The sequence below is a fragment of the Colossoma macropomum genome, unplaced genomic scaffold (genome assembly GCF_904425465.1).
Source record: "Colossoma macropomum unplaced genomic scaffold, Colossoma_macropomum, whole genome shotgun sequence".
In the NCBI taxonomy this organism is placed as follows: Eukaryota; Metazoa; Chordata; class Actinopteri; order Characiformes; family Serrasalmidae; genus Colossoma; species Colossoma macropomum.
Window position 1 is genome coordinate 3404895 of NW_023494793.1, and position 24546 is coordinate 3429440.

The window sequence follows — 24546 nt, forward strand, 5'->3', positions numbered from 1 at the left end:
GAATTTTCTGTTCCACCTTAAATGGTGCAGCCATACAGGAAGCCCCACCCATTCAGCCTACAGCAGTTTAGCCCCGCCCATTCAGCCTACAGCAGTTTAGCCCCACCATTCAGCTACAGCAGTTTAGCCCCACCCATTCAGCTACAGCAGTTTAGCCCCACCCATTCAGCTACAGCAGTTTAGCCCCACCATTCAGCTACAGCAGTTTAGCCCCACCCATTCAGCTACAGCAGTTTAGCCCCGCCCATTCAGCCTACAGCAGTTTAGCCCCACTCATTCAGCGTACAGCAGTTTAGCCCCGCCCATTCAGCGTACAGCAGTTTAGCCCCACCCATTCAGCCTACAGCCATTTAGCCCCACCCATTCAGCCTACAGCAGTTTAACCCCGCCCTTTTCAGCCTACAGCCATTTAGCCCCCCATTCGCCCATTCACCCCGCTCATTCAGCGTACAGCAGTTTAGCCCCGCCCACTCAGCCTACAGCAGTTTAGCAGTTTCACACTGAAGTTATAAGAGTGTTTCAGCCCCAACTGCTTTTTGAATGAGGCTCATACAGGGCAGCCAATCAGAACAGAGCTCATTTACATCAGTCTTAAAGGCACAGTAGCAAAAACATGCTTTTTAATTCTAAGAGATAAAGAGAGGTTGGAAAATATATATGGAATGCTGATGTGGAAAATCTGAAATAATACGTTTTCTTTGGGGACTATTTTGCCTCACAGCGCCCTGCATGTATCCCTCCACCATGAATGGAGTTTAAGTTCTCAAAACTATCATAAAACAGTGTCTCAGTCATCAGGCAGTGAATTCATAACCATTTCATGTAGGAACTTTCTGTGAGGGAGCTTTTAGAGGTGGACGTCTGGTTCCTATCACCACCACTGTGAGCAGTTCTGACTCTAAGTTTATCTAGAACAGAGCGTTTCACACCAAACCACTCTGAACCACTCTGATTCCATCAATTTAAGATCATGTTCATAGTATGTTCTAGCTAATGTTAGCAGAGGAATTGATTAATATGAAGCGGTCCAGAAGCTGAACCAACACTACAGAGTGACATTGAACCCAAAAAGGAATGAGGAGCTGTAATGTAGAAAGTAGATTACTTAGTCACTGATATCCTGGATCAAAGGTAAAACCACTGTTATTTAACACATACACACCCGTCTACACTGTTCTTAAGCACACAGGACTGAGTAAATGTGTGTATTGCGTGTGTGTGTGTGCGTGTGTGTGTGTGTGTGCTGGGCTGAAACAGTAAACCCTGATGTTATTGTATGTTGATAACGTTGCGTGCCTGGAGGCCCTGCAGACACTCAGGGTTCTGAGTCTGTGGTCAGCGCTGTGTGAAATGAGAGCAAACAGCATGTAAAACAGCTCAAACTCCTCAGCTCTGCCTGCCGACGCTCGTCTCCTCTGACGCTCAGCGAGGTGTTTAGGCTGTGCAGCAGTGTTTAGCCTGTACAGCAGTGTTTAGCCTGTACAGCAGTGTTTAGCCTGTGCAGCAGTGTTTAGCCTGTGCAGCAGTGTTTACTGACCCTCACTGAGATAATTCATCACGCACTCACAGCTGGACCGCTGATTGAAGGGGAATTCCACCGATTTAGCAAAATTAGTTAATCATTCAATGGTTTAGATGTCTACTCTACAAACACTGACACACTGCCCGGCCACTTTATCAGAAACCCCTCAGTGCTGGGGTTCAGTTAGAGGCTATAGCTCAGATACTGTTAGAGCCCCTCTCATCCTTCATCACTGTAACACACACACACACACACACACACACACACACACGACTACACTTACACTTAGTGAAGGAAATACAGTGTCTAGAAAGCACTGATAACAACATAATAATAATGATAAAGTTATCTGAGCAAAGAAAAAGAAGAAAAAAGAAAGAACAAATGCAAAGAGGGAAGACAGAAAGAAAGCGAAAAGAAAGAAGAATAGAAGGATGAAAAAGAAGTAAGGAAGAAAGGAAAGAAGAATGAAAAGAAGGGACAACGGAATGAAAAGAAGTGCAAGAAACAAAAAAATAGAAGGAAGACAGAGAGAAAGTGAAAAGAAGGAAGAAAGGAAGGAATAAAGAAGACAGAAAGAAAAAGAATGTAAATGTGATAAAATAGGAAAGAAGGAAAGGAAAGCGAAAAGAAAGAACAGAAGGAAAAATGAAGAAAAAATGAAGAAAAGAAAGAAGAAAGGAGAAAAATGTACACGTAATAAAATAGGAAGAAAGAAAGAATAAAGAAAAAAGAAAGAAAGAAAGAAAGAAAGAAAGAAAGAAAGAAAGAAAGAAAGGATGCAAGAAAAATGGCAAAATAAAAGCAAGGAAGGCTGAAAAATAGAAATAAAGAAAGCAAGAAAGAAAGAAAGAAGGACAGATGAAAAAGAAGAAAAGAAGAAAGGAAAGAAAGAAGGAAGGCAAAAAGAAGTAGGAAGGAGAAAAGAAGGAAAAGAAAAGAAGGATGAAAAGAAGTACAGAAAAAAAGAAAGTAATAAAGAAAGAATGAAAGAAAAAGAAAGAAAGAAAAAGAAAGAAAAAGAAAGAAAGAAAGAATGAAAGAAAAAGAAAGAAAGAAAAAGAAAGAAAGAAAGAATGAAAGAAAAAGAAAGAAAGAAAAAGAAAGAAATAAAAAGAAAGAAAGAAAGAAAGAACGAAAGAAAGAAAGAATGAAAGAAAGAAAAAGGCAAAAACGTAGGAAAGAGAAAAGAAGGATGAAAAGAAGGACAGATGAAAAAGAAAGAAAGCAAGAAAGAAATAAGAAAAGAAGGACAGATGAAAAAGAAAGAAAGAAAGAAGGATGAAAAGAAGGACAGATGAAAAAGAAAGAAAGAAAGAATGAATGGAAGGAGGGCAGGAAGGAAGAAACAAAGGGTGGATGAAAGAGAAGAAAGAAAGACACTCAAACACATAATTATGAAAACATATTCATAATTTTCATATTTTATCCAAAAATATATTCATCGACCGTCACTGCACGGTTATTGTTGTGGGCGTGGCCTTGCACATCAACAGCCGTGACCCGAGTCCACGAGTGGGCGTGGCCTGTGTGCTGGCGCCTCCGCTGTTTCTTTTTCTTCTGGAGTTTCACTCCAGCGCGCGAGAGCTGCAGTCATGGCCCGGCGGAGGGAACGGGTGTGCGCGTGCATGAGCCTCCTCATCCTCATCATCATCTTCATCATCATCATCATCGCGTGCTCGGCGCGGCTCGTGGGCCAGGACTGCGAGGGCAACACGTTTAAGAAAGCTGCGGTGGCCGCGGACTCCGAGACCTGTTCGGAGATCGGACGGTGAGTGAAAGAAAAATCTCGGCAAGTTCGTTTGTTTGGTCTAATGTGCGATTAGACTTCAGCTCAAACCGCTGAAAAGACCAAAAACACCCAAACGTGCTCGGTTAACACTTCAGTAAGTTGGAGTTGGGTGTTTAGACGAACTCTCCGTTCCACCTTAAATGGTGCAGCAGTTACGTCCAGGCGCCTGAGACGCCAGAATGTAACTGCTGCACCATTTAAGGTGGAACGGAGAGTTCGGCTAAGACGCCAACTTAGTGCTGTGTTTATGAGCACAGTTGATCGTGACAAAGCAGAAAGACATCAAAATGCGAGTGACCTGCAGCAGAGTGTCATCTAAAGTCTATTTTTACAGTTTTTGCTGCAAGAACTTCTCGTGATAACATCATGATAAAAGACAATGACGTTTATCATTCAACTTTTCCTGAAACTGAATGTAAATAAATGCCCCAAAACCCACATATGCCAGTGCACATTGACCAATAAGCTCCATATTCAGCTTACAAATGTAAACAAATGGCCCTGAAACACTGTTCTGATGTACTTCCTGCATTCATTACAGCCCACTTTTGGTTATTGTTGTTGATGGAGCCACTATGTAGGTCTGTTATAATCCAGGCAGGCCAGGCCAGGTAACAGGTCAGGCACAGGAGATGATGAAGAGGTGAAACAGCAGGCCGCAGCAGAGCTAAATCAACTCAAGTGTCTGCGTTGTAATTGGCTTGACACCAATCTCCAATCTCCCAGCCTGCTGCGCACCACCTCGCCCCGGAGAACGAAGCGCAGTTGGAGCGGAATATCAGCCCATCGCGGAGAGGAATGCCAGCCTGCTGCTATTTCGTCACTTCCAGAGAAGCAGGGAGATCACTGGACTCCGAAAAAGCCAGCTAATGAGATCAGCCTGTGGTTGATATAGGCGCTTCCCAGTTATTTACGGAGTGTCCAGCTAATAGGTGTTAGTGGACATGCAATGAGGGCCCGTATCCTTCAATTTTCACCTGCTGTATGTACCAAATCCAGCCTTGGTTCACTTAAAGTGACCATTCTCAGTCCTTTACCTCTGAATTTGTGTTGCCGTCCCTTTGAAAGTCATAAACCTGTATGTAAATAACCCTTGTTCTGATTGGTTTGCTCTTTATCGTGCCTCATTCAGAAAGCAATACTTATAACCTGAGCGCTAATGGGCGAGACTGACCCACTGTAGGCCAAATAGTTGGGCATATACAAATGTGCTGGTTCTTGTGACATCATGAAAGCAGTGAATTCAGAGAAGGCAGCTTAGTGTCCATATATGGAGAGGGTGGTACTTTTGGAGCGTTTACAGTGTTTACATACTACACCAAACTCTTAGATAAAAAAATAAGGGGGAAAATCTGTTTTCCCATCAGACAGGATCTTTACCAATTTTTTTTGTTTTCTTTGTAACTTTCATTGCCCCCCTCGTAACAGCCTGCTTTTTCTTTCTTGTGCTCCTCAGAAACATCCTGCAGGAAGGCGGCACGGCGGTAGATGGCGCAATTGCGGCACTCTTATGCACATCAGTAATAAACCCACAGAGCATGGGCATTGGTGGAGGAGTTATATTCACCGTAATGGAGACGAACGGTGGGTTTCTGAATATTTCAGGGTTCTTATTGTTATTTTGCGTGACAGAAAGATTATATTTTGTTAATTTTTTTATGAGGAGATGAGGTAAACCTGAAATACCTGCACATATACATTGACATCTTGTACATCTTCTGTCTATATCTTATATAATCTGGAGTGTATATATATATATATATATATATATATATATATATATATATATATATATATTATACTCAAATTACATATCGCTGTTGTCGGAAGAAAACCTTGTATCTCCATTTTTGTCTTGTTTTTCAGTTTTTCACACGATTTGTAAATACCTATTAACCTTTACATTGTATGTAACTTTCGTGATGAATGGACTAAAAGAAACGACCCAAAATGACTTGAAAAAAAGTCTGGTTCCATTGACTTACATTAAAGGTAAAGTAGGTTTTTTCCTTCTCCTGTAAAGTTACCATTTTGGAGATACAAGGTTTTCTTCCGACAACAGCGATATATGGAAATGTGTACAACTGTACATATCATAACTTATATAACTATTACAAAAATTGTACATTGGAAATGGTGCAATATTGGTGTATATTAATGTGTATTTTTTAATACATTTTTTATTTATTTTTGTATTTAAGTTCTACAAGGGGGCAACGCACCTAAGATTTTCACTCACCTTTGCACCTGTGTAAATGTGAAGTGTGTCAATAAACATGATTTGATTTGTCAATAGAAATAAAACAAATACAAATAAAATAAATCACAAACTGAATAATGGTCATATGAATTGTTAAAGGGTCCATATCATCACCATATCAAGAAAAAAAAAAATTGTTAGCAAATTTTTGATGGAGTAGTCCGCAGAGCCCTTATATGAAAAGTCAGCAGTAAAAACAGCTCGTTAAGAATGACTTGTTTTTGTGATGTCACAAAACCCAACTCAGAAGCACGGACTGCTTTTGAGCAGTCTGTGCATAACAAAACGCCTGTTTAATTGTAAGGGAAAAAGAGAAGCTGGAAAAATAGTCTCATAAAAATGAACTGTGGCTGTTTTTGGCACATTAAAAATGAAAATACATAAGCGTAGGCCCTTTAAATCTCCTTTGGTCCATGATCTCTGAGCTCGGAGCACAAAATCTGAAGGGATTTTTCAAATTGTTCAAAGAGTTTTTATCACTTAATTTTTCATTAAATTGAGTTTCAACAGAAAGTCCAAATTTGATTGTGAATAAAATATGAAAGTTACATGAAATCAAATTTCAAATGGGCTGAACGATTCAGGGAAAACGTCTAATTGTGATTTTTTGGACTAATATTGCAGCTGCATTTTAAAATTTGCGATTATTTTGTATAAATTAAGTTTCAGGCCTGTTTTTTACTAAGAAGAACAGAATATCCACTTTTTTTGACTTGAGGCTTGAATCCTGAATGTACTGCACCAGACCGCCAGCAAGTCATGGTTGTGATGTCACAACACACAGAGGTTTGGTTGCCTCTGATTGGTCCAACTTATCTACAGTCACTTCACAAGCTGTGTGTTATTATGTAATTTACCTGACTTACAACTTCAGACAATGTTTTGATAATGTAGGCTATAATTAATATAAAAACAATTAATATAAAAATAATTAATATAGAAACAATTGCAATTTGAAAATTGCACTCACTTAAATTGCGATTTTGCTAAAAAACGATTCAGCCCTATTTCAGACCACAGTTATGTGACCTTTTCTCTCAGCTCTCTGAGGAAAGTGATCCAGAGCTGATCGTTCAACATCAGTATCCAACCTCACTAACGCTCAATCAAATCCTCACAGCAATGTTCCAACATCTAGAAGCCTTCCCAGCAGAGTAGAGGCCGTTACCGGTGTAAAGGGGGACAAACTCACTGTTAATACCCTTCATTTCAGAAGAAACACTGGAGTCCACAGATGTTTGTGTAGATGTGTAGCTGTCTCTCTCTCAGACTCACCTGTCTCACTGACTTTATCACATCTTTCCAGGTAAAGTGAAGATCATCAACGCCAGAGAGACGGCTCCAAAGCTCGTCAAAGCTAACCTGCTCTCTGAGTGCTCCAGTAACTTCCAGCAGGTCGCAGGTAGGACGCTAGCAGGTCGCTACCGTTGAAAATAGGCCACACTACACTTAACTACATCAAAGAAATGAGTCACCACTGCTGATAGTGAGACGATAGTGACCTGTAAGTCTTACCAGAAGTGCCGCATATCAGAAGTATTTATTATCACCCACCCCTAATTCTTCAGTGATGTGAAGCTGAAGTCAGATATTCTCCAGCTTCTTGTTTGAATTTCCTCATTCCATCTTAAATGGAGCAGCAGTTCTGATGCCTGAGGCACCAGAATGTAACTGCTGCCCTATTTAAGGTGGAACGGGAAATTTACCTAGGAAAGGACCATAATACACTGAAACGACATTAACTAAGATAATACAGTGGTTATTTTTAACAGAGAAAATATTCACATTTGTGGGTTTCTTCTGTTGCTTTGCTTTGCAGGGCCATGTAGCCCTAATACTTCGCCTTTCGCCTTTATCTTAACAACAGTCAGGACACCCTACCCCTAGACGAGAACCTGCAGAACAGAGGGGTAGGGGTGAGAGGTGAAATGGGACTGGCCCAGAGTGTGAGAGCGCTCAGGCTGTGTTCAGACTGCAGGCAAAATTGATTTGCTTCTCGAATCAGATCTTTCGAGTCGACTGTCCGCTCTGTTATTTGCAAGCGATCAGATCAGATTTGTGTGTCCAGACGTCGGCAGTCTATCTGAATGGGTTGTCGTGGTAATGATGTAGACGTCAAAAATGCATTTGTTCAGTATATTTTAAATGCATTTATTTGTATTTGTTATTAAGGGTACAGATATAACTAAATATACATGAACTGAATGACCAGTACTGACTTTACATTAACCATGTACGTCTGCAGTCAGACTCTCACACACAATGTATTTCACATAAACAAGATATCAGATCATAACTGCATTTTCACAGAGTATCGATACCCACAACACTCGCTTCTGTCCTGATAAAGGGTCATTTGATCATATTTAAAATGAAGAGACTGGAACACAAATTCATTTCTAAAGGTATCAGACAGTGAAGTCTATCTGTCCATCTATCTATCTGTCTATCTATCAATCAATCTGCCTGTCTATTTATCTGTTTATCTATGTGTATCTGCCTGTCTGTCTATCTGTCTGTCTGTCTATCTTTCTGTCTTTCTATCAATCTATCTATCTGTATGTCTATCTATCAATCTCTGTCTATCTGTTTGTTTGTCTGTCTGTCTATCTGTCTATATCTCTCTGTCTGTCCATCTATCCATGTGTCTATTTATCTTCTATCTGTTTGTCTGTCTGTCTATCTGTCTGTCTGTCTGTCTGTCTGGTTATCTATCTGTCTATATCTCTCTGTCTGTCTGTCTGTCTATCCATTTGTCTATTTATCTTCTATCTGTCTGTCTGTCTGTCTGTCTGGTTATGTATCTGTCTATCTGTCTCTTTGTCTGTCTGTCTGTCTGTCTATCTATCTGTCTATCTATCTCTCTGTCTGTCTGTCTGTCTATCTATCTATCTATCTATCTATCTCTGTGTCTGTCTGTCCATCTATCCATCTGTCTACTTAACTTCTATCTGTATGTCTGTCTGTCTATCTGTCTGTCTATCTATCTGTCTGTCTGTCTCTCTGTCTGTCTGTCTATCTATCTCTGTCTGTCTGTCTGTCTGTCTGTCTGTCTGTCTATCTATCTGTCTATATCTCTCTGTCTGTCCTCTATCCATTTGTCTATTTATCTTCTATCTGTCCTGTCTGTCTGTCTGGTTATGTATCTGTCTATCTGTCTCTTTGTCTGTCTGTCTGTCTGTCTATCTATCTGTCTATCTATCTCTCTGTCTGTCTGTCTGTCTGGATATCTATCTGTCTATCTATCTCTTTGTCTGTCTATCTGTCTATCTATCTGTCTGTCTATCTCTCTGTCTGTCTGTCTGTCTATCTGGTTATCTATCTGTCTATCTATCTCTTTGTCTGTCTATCTGTCTGTCTATCTATCTATCTGTCTGTCTGTCTGTCTATCTATCCACATCAACAGGGACAACCAAGTTGATAAACAGGAAGGGCTTGTTTGGGATTTTTCCCCTTGAGAGACTCTCATACACACAGATCCCAGTACACATTCCTTCACGCACACCTTCAGTCTCTGCCGGGTTAGAGAGCACTGGAATGTGCCCTCTGTGCTCTGTCTGTATTTCTGTCTAGTTCAGGTCAGTCCAGACAGTCCAGCTCACCTGGAGCAGGTATTGAGTGTTCGAGGCTCAGTTCAGGTGTGCTGGGAGGGTGAGACCCTGAGGACTGGGCTGAGAAACACTGCTTTAGTAGTAGAGGTGACACAATAGCTCTGCTTCATTTACAGTACTGATAACAGGAGAACGACTTCAAGGGCGACTTAAACTAAACCACAGCTCGTTTATTCAACAGAACTGAAAGATCACAAACAGTACAAACGTGCAGAATTAGACTGAATCTGCCGTTAGTGTCAGTGCAGTGAACCTGACACCTCACACAGGTGCAGCGCCTGAATTTACCTCTTAATCATGACCACATAATTACAGTAATGACAGAAATGCTTTGTTCCGCCATCCGTCTCCCTCTCTGTCTCTGTTTCTCCGTCTCTCTCTCTCTCTCTGTAGGTAGTCAGTGGATCGGTGTTCCCGGTGAGATCCGTGGTTATGAGCGTGTTCACAGGCTGTATGGTCGTCTGCCCTGGTCCCGTCTGTTCCAGCCCACCATCCGTCTGGCCAGAGAGGGGGTCAAAATGCCAAACATGCTCTCGCGCATCCTCTCGTACTTCGGCCAGACCCCTCTACTGAAGTAGGTGCTGATGAGGGACGCCTCTTTAAAGGGCCCATACCCTGCATTTCCCTGGCTGTTTTAGTTACTGCACTTTTAAGACCGATATATGTTAATGAGCTCTGTTCTGATTGGCTGTCTTCTATTGCACATCGATCAAAACAGAAACTAAGTACAGAGAGAAGAAAGCGTTAGTTTTGTTTTTCTGTGTTTTATCAAGAGTTCAGAAGGGTTTGGTCTTTAAGGAAAGCTGGAGCCGAGCTGAGCTCAGTCTACGGCTGCGTTCGTTTATTCTTCTCTTATCAAACATCTAAAATAACATCAGTGTTTATCATAATGTTAAACACTAAAACTGAACCTAATAGAAACTAAACTAAAGCTACTACTTTTCGGAAAATAAAAAACAAAACTGAAACTGTTAATTCCCCCTTAAAACCTACTGAAACTAAGCTGAAAACATAAAAAATAATAAAAATTTCAAAACTATAATCACCCTGCACATGACTTTGGGATAGCAGTGAATTAACCCTCCTGTTACCTTCAAATTTATGAACATCTTTTATTTTTGGAGTCAGTTTGATCGCAGCGATTTAAACCTCCAGGAAATATTAAAGTTCTGGTGGGAATTTCCTCACCTGGAAAAGGATGGCATGCCCCCTCCAGGTGAGGGGAGAGGAGCTGCCCCAGGTGGAGGAGTTTAGTATCTCGTGGTCTTGTTGACGAGTGATGGGAAGAGGGATGGTGAGATCGGCCGCAGGCTGGGTCAGGCAGCAGCAGTAATGTGGTCACTGTACCGGACTGTAGTGGTGAAGAGGGAGCTGAGCCATAAGGCAAAGCTCTCTGTTTACCGGTCGGTCTACATCCCCACCCTCACCTGTGGTCATGAGCTGTGGGTAATGACCGAAAGAATGAGCTCAATACAAGCATCGGTAATGAGGGTGGTGGGCTACACTCTACTGACAGGGTGAGGAGCTCAGAGTAGAGCTGCTACTCCTCCACACTGAGAGGAGCCAGTTGAGGTGGTTCAGGCGTCTGATCAGGATGCCCCCCTGGACGCCTCCCGGTGGGGGTTTACCAGGCATGGCCTACTGGGACGAGACCCCGGGGTCGTCCTAGGGCCCGCTGGAGAGATTATATCTCCCGGAATGAGCTGGAGGAAGTTGTGGGGGACAGGGTAATCTGGGATTCTCTGCTACTGCGACCCCATCTGGACTAAGTGTCCCCGGCCCCCATATGGTATGACTACCAGTGGTTCTTGCTCTACTACAGGTGGGGTTCTGTTATATTAGGGCTGTAAAGCAGAGGGACTTTTTTTTTAAGATTATAAAATTGCATCTTATTGTGACATCAGTATCATCCAAAACAAATGTGTGAAAAATGTTGGTATTTCTATTTTTTTATACAGATGAAACAGCTGGAACACCGATGATGTGTACAGATGTGTACAGGACATTGAAAAAAATATAATTTTATGTTAATGTTAATTTTATGTTCACCTAGTTGTCACCATTAAATTAGGAAAAGTTGCTAAACATGAAGAAAAAAGTGATGGCGGTCAACACTGAATGGGGTCAAATTCACCCCAAAGATGATAAAGAGTTAAAAATGTTGTTTATTTTTCCTGTAGAGAAAACGTTTAAAGTTTTTTCTGGGTACGTCACCAAAAACAAACTGATGGACAGTCTCAGAAGGTCTGTTACACAGAATAAGTGCAGCTGTGTCTCTTTCTCAGGCAGCTGTTCGTGGATGCAGAGGGGAACATGCTGAAGGAAGGAGACATTGTGAAGTTTGAGAAATTAGCAGACACCCTGGAGAAGATAGCAGAGCGTGGAGCAAATGAGTTCTACACAGGAGAAACAGCCACAGACCTGATCAGTGACATACAGGAAGCAGGTAATAAAACATGACACATCTCTGAGTGACTTGTTTGCATACAGCCTGCATGTGTCAGTACAAAAGAGGACCTTTTGTGTTGAGTTTGCTGTGCCATCACAGTTCTGCTGTGTGTAATGTGTGATGTGGCGTATGGAAGTGTGCCTTGTGTCTTATTTAATGAGTACGTTGTCTGTTTAAGGTGGAACTGTCACCATGGAGGACTTGAGATCATTTGAAGTGTTTGAGTCTGAAGCCTGGAAGGTGCCTCTGGGCAATTACATCATGTACTTCCCCCCTCCACCTGCAGGAGGCGCAGCGCTCAGCTTCATACTCAATGTCATGCAAGGTGAGGCAAATTTGCTATTACAGTTCAAGGCCTGTTTCACACAGACTAACTAGGTCAACTTCAGCTCAGCCATTCATAAAATGCAGCTTTGCAACTTAGTCATTAGCAGTCTGCAACTTTACAACTCAGCCATTTACGACTTCACAACTCTGCCTTTCACAAGTCGCAACTTCTCAACTTGATCATTCACAAGTCGCAACTTCAAGCTCGGCCTTTCCCAAGTCGCAACTTCTTAATTTGATCGTTTACAAGTTGCAAATTCTGAACTCGATCATTTACAAGTCACAACTTCTCAACTCAGTCTCAACTTTGTAGCTCTGTCATTCGCAACTTAACAGCTTGGTCATTCGTAGGTCGCAACTTCGCAACTCAGTCATTAGCAAGACGCAACTTTGCAACTCCGTCACACCTTCACAACTCAGTTTCACAACTTGATCATTTGGAACTTGACCTTTCGCAACTTGCAACTTTGTAACTCGGTTATTCAGAAGTTGCAACTTTGCAACTCAGTCATTCTCAATTCTCAATTTTGCAACACAATCATTGACAAGACACAACTTCTCAACTCAATCATCCACAAGTCTCAACTTCTTAACTCATTCATTCACAGCCTGCAACTTCACAGCTTGGTCATTCGCAAGTTGCAACTTTCCAGCTCAGTCAATGGCAAGTTGTAACTTTGCAACACAATTATTCACATAAGACAACTTCTCAGCTCAATCATTCACAAGTTGCAACTTCGCAACTCTGTCATTCACAGCTCGCAACCTAACAGCTTGGTCATTCGCAAGTCACAACTTTGCAACTTCACAACTCGATCATTTACAATTGCAACTTCGGTCATTCAAAACTTGCAACTTTACAGCTTAATCATTCACAACTCGCAGCTTCACAATTCAATCATTCGCAGCTCACAACTTTAGAACTTGGTTATTCACTAGTTGCAACTTTGCAACTAATTTATTTGCAACTCTCAACTTTGCAACAAAATCAGTGACAAGACGCAACTAAACTAAACTCCACAAGTCTCAACTTCCTAACGTGGTCATTCACAGTTTGCAACTTCATAGCCCGGTCATTCGCAAGTTGCAACTTTCCAACTCCGTCATTTGCGGGTCGGAACTTTGCAGCTCAATCATTTATAACATGCAACTTCACAACTTGCAGTTTCACAACTCTATCATTCACAACTTGATCATTCTCAATTGCGACTTCACAGTTTGGTCATTCTCAGCTCCCAACTTTGCAATGTTGTCATCTATAAGTTGCAACTTCTAAACTCTGTCAATCACAACTTGACTATTAGTTAACATTATTAATGTTGGTATTTTACCATTTTGAATCAGCCAGTTTATTAGAGAAGTTTCCTGAGTGTTTCAGTTGCTTTGCCGATGCTCGGTCATGTATGCAGAGTAAGGACTGATTTCTCTGTTATCTTCACTGTGACTCTCTTTGTCCAGCTGCTTTTGGCTGGTGAGTCTTTTCGTCCTGAAGCAGCTCTGTAGTGCTGATGTTCTGTGTTCTCTCCAGGCTACAACCTAAAGCCAGCATCTCTACAGAAGAAAGAAGAACGTGAGCTGACCTACCAGCGCTACGTGGAGGCCTGTAAGTTCGGTAATGGACTGAAGAGGTTCATGAGAGACCCCAGGTTCGGCTCTGACACGGTAGGTCCTGCCGGATGAACTGCCTGACCTGATTTGTTTATGGGAAAAACAACATGCTAATGTGTTTATTTTTAAAATATGGAAAGGAGTTATGAAATTTATTTGACCTGGAGCCAAACTCACAACCCAGCAACCCACAAACAGACACTTCACATCATTTACAGACTCACTCCATCATTCATACTGCAGCAGTTAAATTAATGTAGTTTTCTCATGAAAATCCACACAATAGGGCTTTGAATTTATTAGGTCTTAAATGTATTAATTCATTGCACATTAATGAAATATATCATGTTATCAGAATTACAGCCAACAATGAAAAGCAGTACAGCTTTGTCATTATACATACACACTGATCAGGCATAACATGATGACCATCTCCTTGTTTCTGCACTTGTTGTCCATTTTATCAGCTCCACTTACTATATAGGTGCACTCTGTAGTTCTACAGTTACAGACTGTAGTCCATCTGTTTCTCTGATACTTTGTTAGCCCCCTTTTACCCTGTTCTTCAGTGGTCAGGACCCCCATGGACCCTCACAGAGCAGATACTATTTGGGTGGTGGATCATCCTCAGCACTGCAGTAACACTGACGTGGTGGTGGTGTGTTAGTGTGTGTTGCGCTGGTCTCAGTGGATCAGACACAGCAGTGCTGCTGGAGTTTTTAAACACTGCGTCCACTCACTGTCCACTCTATTAGACACTCCTACCTTGTCAGTCCACCTCGTAGATGTAAAGTCAGAGACGATAGCTCATCTGCTGCTGCACAGTTTGTGTTGGTCATCCTCTAGTCCTTCATCAGTGGTCACAGGACGCTGCCCACAGGACGCTGTTGGCTGGATATTTTTGGTTGGTGGACTATTCTCAGTCCAGCAGCGACCCTGATTATTGTATCAGTTAACACTCAAGGTATACTCAAGTTTTGTCCAGTACTCAAGGCTGATATATCAAGGTATTCAAATTATTGCACTTTAAAAGAAGCAGCTTAAAACATCTCATCACCCAGTGTGAGGATAGATTTGTTATAGAACTGGATCACATTTCGTGAAGATATCGGCCCCAAACTGATTCCCCCTGACACTGATGGTAATGTGTTAGGACTGGTAATGATGTCATTACGGTGCAGCCTGATGCTCTGAAACCGTCTGCTTGTGGTTTCTGGGTGAGTCAGAAGCGTTAATGCTCTGAGTGAAGCTCCTGGTGTAAATGTGTGGTGATGATGGCTCTTCAGCTCCATCCTCTCCTCCAGCGGCAGATGCTGAAGGGTGTAAACTGATAAACCATCACTCAGCACACATTCAGCCTCTGGATGGTCAGATCCAGTGGAGAGAAAATGGTAAAAAAGAGCTGCAGATTCAGGCAGGTTCCCAGGTTCCTAATTATATATGAATTATTTTTGACTTCACTGAAACAAGCAGAGAAATTGTGTGGAAAGTGCAGATTCTAAACCTTAAGTCCACCATATTAGTGTTAGTAGAATTTGATGGAAAATTATTGTTGTGTGAAGAAAGAAAAGTCATTGTTGTACATTTTGCCATTTTTTAAAAATATTTTTTGACATTAAACAGCCGCAAAACATCTTGATTCAAACTTGTACAGACAGAATAAATTGAACATAAAAATGAATAATTACATGACTGCCTAAGGTAATAATGACAAGTCAATACTTATGTAATTTTTTTACGTAATTAAAAATGATATAATGTAAAAACATAGACATGTGTAAAATAACCATAGATAGGTGTTATGTAACAGTGGTGTAACCATGGAAACAAGGAAAGTGTAAACATGAAAATAAGTGTAGTGCAACCACCATGGAAATGGATTTATCACAACAATGCAAATAATTAATATTTGCTGTATTTAAAATTACATTTGGTTAACTGTGTTTTGGAATGATTTTTTGCATTAAAAAACATGAACTGTTATTACTGGTATTGTTGGTATATATATATATATATATATATATATATATGAAGGTTTTTAAATATATATGTACTGAAAAGTTTTAATCTGGTCTCGGTCTTGACTTGGACTTGATGTGTGTCCCAGTCTTGGTCTTGATTCGAACTTGGATCTAGCGGTCTTGACTACAGCACTAGATTCTAGATCATACTGGTATATGGACATAACAATATATGGTTTAAAAATAAGCATCTTTTACCTTTATGCCACATTATTATATTTGAAATTGAAATGACTTTTTTCATTTTAGTTTAATAATGTGTTTGTTTTATTTTCAAGAATTTTTGCATTCATTACAATTATTCATTTCACGTAATAGATGGCTTTTCTGCTCACATAATGTGTCTAATTATATATTCTTTAAATCTGGCACCACTATGCAGTTTCATATCACAAACACTTAAGGATTTTGTTACTAAAATGTATTATTATTATTATTATTATTATTATCATTTTGCCTGTGTGTGTTAAACAGGAGGCGTTCAATATGACTCAAAAAGAGTTTGCTGACCACATTAGAAAGATGATCACAGATGACCAAACCCACGATGCTCAGTACTACAACGTCACCCCAGGAGTGGACACTCCGGGCACCACACATGTGTCCGTGCTGGACGAGCACGGCATGGCTGTGTCCGTCACCAGCACCATCAACCACATGTGAGCACATCTGCTCTCATGATCTAGACGAGTGTAGCTTTGGTTTCAGAAGTTGGGGAGAATGGTAGAAAGTTGTAGCTCACTGCATACAGAAAACACCGCTAATGTTAAGTTAGCTCACTAAATCCAGATAGCGAGCATATTTCGGTCCACCAGCTTGATAAGGTCAGCACCCCGCTGACTGTATGCCACTGTTGGTCCACCCTCGGACCACCCAGATTGCACATTAGATTAAGTGACCCTTATTAGTCCCACAATGGGGAAATTCCACCTCCACAATCTAATCCATCCGTGCAGTGAAACATCACATACATACTAGTGAAGACCCACACTAGGGGGCAGTGAGCACACTTGCCCGGAGCAGTGGGCAGCCCTGTCCGCAGGGCCCAGGAAGCCTTAGGTGCCTTGATCAATTTTACAATTGATTTAGTTGGAAATGTTTTTGCTGGCGTTGTTCTAGATTAGCTATAACCAGCTTAATTTATGATGTATGACCGCTAATGCTAATGGTAATGCAAGCTAACATGGTAATTTAGAGCTAGAAAACGTAGCCATGGAAATGTAGCGTAACTATGGAAGGTGTTGTAGTGTAACCATGGAAATGTAGCGTAACTATGGAAGGGAGTGTAGCGTAACCATGGAAATGTAGCGTAACTATAGAAGGGGTGTAGCTTAGCCATGAAAATTTAGCGTAACTATGGAAGGGAGTGTAGTGTAACCATGGAAATGTAGCGTGACTATGGAAGGGAGTGTAGTGTAACCATGGAAATGTAGCGTAACTATGGAAGGGGTGTAGCTTAGCCATGAAAATTTAGCGTAACTATGGAAGGGAGTGTAGTGTAACCATGGAAATGTAGCGTGACTATGGAAGGGAGTGTAGTGTAACCATGGAAATGTAGCGTAACTATGGAAGGGAGTGTAGTGTAACCATGGAAATGTAGCGTAACTATGGAAAGAGGTGTAGCGTAACCATGGAAATGTAACGTTTACAAGTGTAAACATAAAAATGCGTGCAGACCCCAGTCCAGGCATCGGTAGTATAGTTACTTCAGGTGGTCTTTCTGGATCAGCTGGACAGTGTGAGGAGATGTATCAGTAGCTGACTGTGAAAGTGGAGGGAGACAGAATGGACCTTAGATGAATGTGAATCAGTGTTGTTCTTCTGCAGTAGAGATAAATGCTCATCACTGATGTAACTAACGTTTACTTTCTCTACTCGCAGATTCGGGTCCAAAGTTTACTCCCCCAAAACCGGCATCATCCTCAACAACGAGCTCTCAGACTTCTGTGGGAAAACCAACCACATTCACCCAGGTGAGCAGACCCACCTGTCTCCACTGACCTCTTTAACAGTGTTCACCTTAAGCGCTGAAGAAACGGCCGCGGTCTTGATAAATGTGTCTCTCAGTTTCCGGTTTAGCTGCTGCGACTGTGTTGACTTTGACGTATCACTGCTGAGGAGTTCAACTCTATTAAAGGTTTTATGCTATATTTTTAAAAATATTTGAGCACAAACGAACTGTCTTGTTATTTTTGCGCTCCTTGTGCATCTACTGTCGGTCTGTTAGACCCTTAATAACATTTTAAACATCTTAAATCTAAGAGGAGGGAAAGAATTAACCAGCTGTGTTTATTGTTAGGTGGGCTTTAAAGGGCCCATATTATGGAAAAACAATATTATGGAAGAATGTTGTTTTAAAGGAGTTTGAGGTAAAATATAAAATGTTTTTACAAAATCTGCCCATACAGTCCATGTTTGGAAACTAAGCTGCAAAAACAGCCCATTTTGAACTCATTGTTTCTGTGATGTCATAACAACCAGCTAATTTGCATAGATCCACCTATTAAACCTACAGCACTTTTTTCCCCACCCACTTACACTGAAGTTAATGAGTGTTTTGTCTCTCAGTGCTTTCTGAATAAGCCACAATACAGGGCAGCCAATCAGAACAGAGCTCATTTACATATATCAGTCCTAAAGGAACAGTAACAAACAACAAATAAGGGGGGAAATGGGCATGTGAGACTGAATTAGGACCACTTTTGGTACGTAAACACACACAAATGATAGAATGTTAGGGGAGTAATAAAAGTCCAAGAAAAATGTAGGGTATGGGCCCTTTAAAGGGTTATTTTTAGGACTTTTATAGAGCTTTTTACTCAAAAACATTTGGACTTTTAAACAAAGTACCACCATCGTGGCTGATGAAGAGCCTGTATCAGTGAAATAGCAAACTTTGGCTTTAATTTAGCAACGAAGAATGACACTTTTGCGTATAAGCTCATTTTTTGTACAAAATCCTATAATATTTGACGGGTCTGACCGCAGAGCCGCAGATTTACACCCTCAGTTACGCTCCAGCGGTTTCAGGCCGGTGGAACTCATGCGCAGTAGGACAGCGTGACTGTGCAGGTAAACAAAGGAAAGTCAAGTATTACGAGCATCTCATTAATATTTCAGCCAGTGGCCGGTCTCCTCATTTATAACCTCTCTGATGTAAACAGCGACTGATTATGCTGGTTGTATGTGTCGCCATGAACATTACCATTCAGGAAGGGAGACCATCACCAGTATACAGATCAACCACTGATAACCGGTTAAACCATAAACCAAAACACATTACAAAACCATCAGAAACCAAAAGAGACACTTAATAGTTCCTAAGGATTTCTTTCAGCTGGGATACGTTCAAAAACTAAACTTAGTTTTAGCCTAAAGCAGAGGTGCAGAACTCCGGTCCTGGAGGGCTGGTGTCCAGCACAGTTTGGTGATTTGCCTTTCTGCAACACGCCTGATTACTCTGATCTGTTAATTGGAAGGTTTAGTGGGTGTGTTTGAGCAGGGAGACCTCCGAAGTGTCCAGCTGTGCACCCCTGGCCCAAGCTTAATATTTAATCAGTGTAATTAAGGTGCTTAAGGTAAAGTTTTATTCCTGTACAAGCAGGTTAAGTTCACACCTTGGCTACGTTCACATTACCAGGCTGAAGTGGCACTAATCCGATTTTTTGCCCTAATGTGACTCAGATCTGATGTTTTCAGAGCTGTGTGGACACAAATCTGATCTTTTCAAATCCGCCCTGAATCGCTTTTCATATGTGGTCCTAGATCTGATACGTATCCAGTTTGTGGCCTTGTGACCTTAATGTGACGCTCAGATCGGAATTCATGTGCTTTTTTTCCCACTGCGCATGCACCATCGTTCAGCGTTACCATGGCAGCAGCGCCGAACAGAAGTTAAAGCCTGTAAACGGTGGAAAAGCAGCTCATCTCACCTTTTTCTCCTTCGTCTCGCTCTAATAATGAAGCTGAGAGCTGATCAGAGTTAATTATCTTCTCAGCGAAGCTCGTTCTGCTCGTTAGTTTGTGCTGATGATGCAGTGATTCATTCACGTGACGTTACTGAGTAGGATGAGCTCATGAGGGTCATTTCAGGACGCCGGTTTGTTGACATAAATGACCTATTTGAATCACTTACCTAAATGAGTGTGAACCATCATTCGTGATAAGATGGAATGGAAAGTCCTTAGTGATTTCCTGAGTGTCCATTGGTCAGTTTCACACAGAATGTAGACGGACACACGAATCCACCAGTTCCACACGGTGAGAGGCAGATGACGTGTATCTCAGCCCCTCTTCATAGGCTCATAACTCCGGATGTGAGTCTCGTATGATCTCGTGATAAGATGGAATGGAAAGGGCGACTCTACAGATTCAGGAAGTGTTTGAACTGGATTTCTGAGCTGGATCATCACAAAGATACAGACACAGATATAGAAACAGAGAATTTGGCGAGTTTGTGGAGCCCAGAGAGATTAACCAAACTAAAGCGTTCATGTTTTCCTCTCCACTAAAGAGCTCTGTAATGCTGGTTGTATCTGTATGTGTGTTTAGGTGAGCAGCCTCCTTCCTCCATGGCTCCGGTCATTCTTGACTCCAAAACTGAGGAAAATACTGTTATTATCGGAGGTTCGGGGGGCAGCATGATCACCACCGCGATGGCCATGGTGAGTTTGGGCCAGAACTTTTGGCTGTTCAAAGGGTTAACTTTCATTTTTGTAAGACACGATGTGTGATTTAATCCAGTATGAATTTATTTTTACAGTCTGACAGTAATAATTGTGGAGCGATTTTAATCCAGTATGAATCTGCAGTGTGTAGTTTTACAGTCTGACAGTAATAATTGTGGAGCGATTTTAATCCAGTATGAATCTGCAGTGTGTAGTTTTACAGTCTGACAGTAATAATTGTGGAGCGATTTTAATCCAGTATGAATCTGCAGTGTGTAGTTTTACAGTCTGACAGTAATAATTGTGGAGCGATTTTAATCCAGTATGAATCTGCAGTGTGTAGTTTTACAGTCTGACTGTAATAATTGTGGAGTGATTTTAATCCAGTATGAATCTGCAGTGTGTGTAGTTTTACAGTCTGAAGGTAATAATTGTGGAGCGATTTTAATCCAGTATGAATCTGCAGTGTGTAGTTTTACAGTCTGACTGTAATAATTGTGGAGCGATTTTAATCCAGTATGAATCTGCAGTGTGTGTAGTTTTACAGTCTGACAGTAATAATTGTGGAGTGATTTTAATCCAGTATGAATCTGCAGTGTGTGTAGTTTATAAAGTCTGACTGTAATAATTGTGGAGTGATTTTAATCCAGTATGAATCTGCAGTGTGTGTAGTTTTACAGTCTGACAGTAATAATTGTGGAGCGATTTTAATCCAGTATGAATCTGCAGTGTGTGTAGTTTTACAGTCTGACTGTAATAATTGTGGAGTGATTTTAATCCAGTATGAATCTGCAGTGTGTGTAGTTTTACAGTCTGACGGTAATAATTGTGGAGTGATTTTAATCCAGTATGAATCTGCAGTGTGTGTAGTTTTACAGTCTGACTGTAATAATTGTGGAGCGATTTTAATCCAGTATGAATCTGCAGTGTGGTGACATGATGTGAAAATCCAGGCTGTGAAATTTAAAACTACACAGATGCTTCCAAAACTAATCAGTCAATAAAATTCTGCACATTATGTGACACAGGCTCCTCTGGGAAAACTAATCCAGCAAGATTGTGCTTTTGCTCCTTTTCTCTTTCTTCTCCTGTAACCTGTTTAGACGCTCATGAACTACCTGTGGTTTGGAAAGAGTCTGGAAGATTCCATCTCTGCACCTGTCGTTTATGTGGATGGCAAAAACGCACTGAAGTTTGAGCCCAACTTTGACAAGGTACTAAAGTAACAACTTCCTTATTACTCAACAAATTTTCCCCAAAGTTGTTTTGTTATAATCCTCAGACACGGATTAATCTAGTTTGAGGTGGAATGGGAAATTTCGACTAGGAAGCTGGCTGTTGCACCATTGAAGTTGGAACAGGAAAACTTGAACAATAAACTGGCTGCTGCACCATTTAAGGTGGAACAGGAAAACTTGAACAATAAACTGGCTGCTGCACCATTTAAGGTGGAACAGGAAAACTTGAACAATAAGCTGGCTGCTGCACTTTTTAAGGTGTACTGTGCAAATTCGAACAAGATGCTGGTGAATAAGAGCTGAACTGACTTCAGCTTTGTGTAAGAAGGTGTTAATCTATTGTGAATGTCTGTACGGATTAAGTAATGCTGTAACTAACCTACAGTGCTTAGGCAGCATTAATTATCACTGTGAATAAATAAATAACCACTACATCAAATCAAGATCCACCATATAGGCTATTAGATGAAATAAGCTTAATATAAAATCAGAGGAAAAACAATCACATCAACAGGTTCTCTGTGCTTCACCAACCACACGGCCATATCTACACAAACATCACACAGACAATACACATCACGCAGACATGAGTGTGGATCACTGCGTTCCCTCCGTTATATAATCCTATCCCACTTTCTGAGAGTAATATTCTTCAAATATTATAATTTTGGACAGTATCTTTCTTAAACTGCCGCTCTGTAATGGTACTGAATGCAGTCCAGCAGCGATGTTGACCGCCTCAAAATGGCGGCACCGTTGACGTGCCTGGCTGAACCCAACGCAGCATCCATGTATGTGTATGTAGGGTTAGAACAGATATGTAAGTAAATATGAGCAAAGATCATAGCTGACAGGATCCTAAAGCACTGAAAAAGGTTGGAGGAAGCTTTCATTGTAAAGGGTGGGCAAATAGGTCATTTAAAGAAAGTGTGTAGTAACGTTCAGAAAGGGTTATGCAAACTGTGGCCTACAGTGCAGTAGTTTACTGAAGTGCTGATTATCCTCTGTGTATTCTCTCTCTTTCAGGATGTCATCGAGGCTCTAAGAGGACTCGGGCACACAGTTCAAGACACAAAGCTTTTCTTTAACGTGGTCAACGGAATATCAAAGCAAGAAGGAGAGTGTATCGACGCTGTTTCAGACGCTCGGAAGATGGGCAAACCTGCAGGATACTGACCTCTTCTTAAGATCTGACTCGTTTAGACCACAACACTCTCACTCCTCTCACTCCACACAGAACACAAGAACAAATGTTAGACTGATGTTACAGATTACAGCAGCAATCGAAGAAGAAACTGTAAGACCTTCAGCGTTCTTATAGAACAGGGCTCTCTTTCAAGAACCCGTTTCGGTATCTCACTACAGGGACATGCCCCTCTGAAGTCATATTTCACTACACCAACTGTGAGGTGTGCACCGTGGAGGCGGGGTCCCCTCCTGCCTTATAATTGATGGCACGGCATCATAAAATCAGTCTAAAACCTCTTCTCGATCTCAGAAGCAAGGTACCCTCTCCGACATGGTAAACGTGGCTAACAGGCGAGCCGGACTGTTCCCAGAGTGAGCTAACCACTCGGTCACCGAATGCCACCTGTTTGGTCCTCATCTCATCCACTTTGAGAAATATCGGCTAGCCTGTCTCCAAACAGTAGCCTCTGCCAGCTAGTCACCTCACTTTGCTGTGCTTCGATGGAAACATGTCAGCAGTGGACCCTTCCCTCACCATGGAGCAGAGCGATGCCCCAGCCAAGACGTGTCTGTGGGAATAAGATCTCGAGTGTGGACACCCACACAGCTTGCGCCTCGTGCCTAGGGCCACGTTAGCATCCCCGGGTTCGTGTGAACACTGCTCGCTTTTCTCTTAGGAGCCTGAGGCGCAGGTTAGCACACCAAGCTAGCCTGACGGGAAAAGATCCCACGATGGGGGAAACCATTCTCCCATCACTAGACTCAGCAGCAGACTCTCAAGAGCCCGACATTCCTGAAGGAGCTACCTGTGGCGACCAGTTTGACGCAATTTCTCTGATAGCTGACTAGGCGGACACCAGCGTGGCCACAGATGGCTCTGACTCTGGGGAAGAGTTTGTCGCTCTCATTTCCGAAGAGGAGGACAACGACGAGTCCTTCATTCCCTCTGCACAGGCTGCTAAACCCGTAGCATCAGGGAGCGAGTGCAGCGTGGCTGATGGGTCGCCACACCACACCGCCAGCATGGACCTGTACGACGTCTGCAAGAGGGTGGCTGAAAAGCTCGGCATCCCTGGGCCGGGCATCCTCAGAGAGACCACCACGTCTCGATATGAGGGGACGTGTCTTCTAAAGGCGAAGTGCTCCACAAGACAACTGCTGCCAGTTTGAGTGGCCAACTTCAGCAGTCAGTCTTCAAGATGAGCTTGTCTGGCAATACGGGAGTCACAATATCCCATAGTGAGATACCGAAACGAGTGCTTGAAAGAGAACTTTATGTTACAAACGTAGCCCCGGTTCTCTGATAGCATGAGTGAGGTATCTCACCAGACCACCCTCCTTGCCTAGAGCGAGGAAGAGGTGTGCTTATGTAAGGCAGGAGGGGACCCCTCCTCCACGGTGCACACGTCACGGTTGCCAGCCAGTCACGACTGGCATAATGAAATATGGCTTCTGAGGACAACGTGGAGGGCGATGTCCCCGTAGTGAGATACCTCACTCATGCTATCAGAGAACTGGGGTTATGTTTGTTACCTAAAGGTTCCTTCACATTGCAACCCTTTTTTTGGGGTTACAACTATCAGGCGACCCTCTCTTTGCCAACACACACACACACACCACTATACACATTCAGAAGATTACAGAAGGATAATCGAATAGTATGTCTACTCCCTTACTGGGCCTGCTGAGCAAGCAATTCAACACAAAACCACAAATCTTTAGCCGCCTTCATCTGCAGTCAGTTAAGACCCTCCCTCAGTAACAAGCTCACTCAGTAGAAATTCTGCACACTTAAATGTTGAACTTAGATGGTTCTTCAAGGGTGCTTTAGTAAAGAAAATGGTTCTATATAGAAACATGAAC

General features: G+C 41.9%; 1 protein-coding gene across 1 annotated transcript; it reads left to right on the top strand.

Moving 5' to 3' along the window:
• The first annotated feature begins 3081 nt into the window (after positions 1-3081).
• LOC118813066 (glutathione hydrolase 5 proenzyme-like) lies at positions 3082-24546 on the top strand. The gene is made up of 12 exons (XM_036578208.1): positions 3082-3293; positions 4771-4898; positions 6881-6976; positions 9579-9759; positions 11471-11631; positions 11813-11959; positions 13490-13623; positions 16065-16249; positions 17472-17563; positions 20142-20254; positions 21361-21471; positions 22522-24546. The coding sequence occupies exons 1-12, from the start codon at positions 3118-3120 to the stop codon at positions 22669-22671; spliced, it is 1674 nt and encodes a 557-aa protein (XP_036434101.1). The 5' UTR covers positions 3082-3117; the 3' UTR covers positions 22672-24546.

Coding starts and splice junctions, on each gene's coding strand:
- LOC118813066 (XM_036578208.1), top strand. CDS start 3,118: ATGGCCCGGCGGAGGGAACGGGTGTGCGCGTGCATGAGCCTCCTCATC. Junction 4,899..6,880: donor CACCGTAATGGAGACGAACG/GTGGGTTTCTGA, acceptor ACATCTTTCCAG/GTAAAGTGAAGATCATCAAC. Junction 6,977..9,578: donor TAACTTCCAGCAGGTCGCAG/GTAGGACGCTAG, acceptor CTCTCTCTGTAG/GTAGTCAGTGGATCGGTGTT.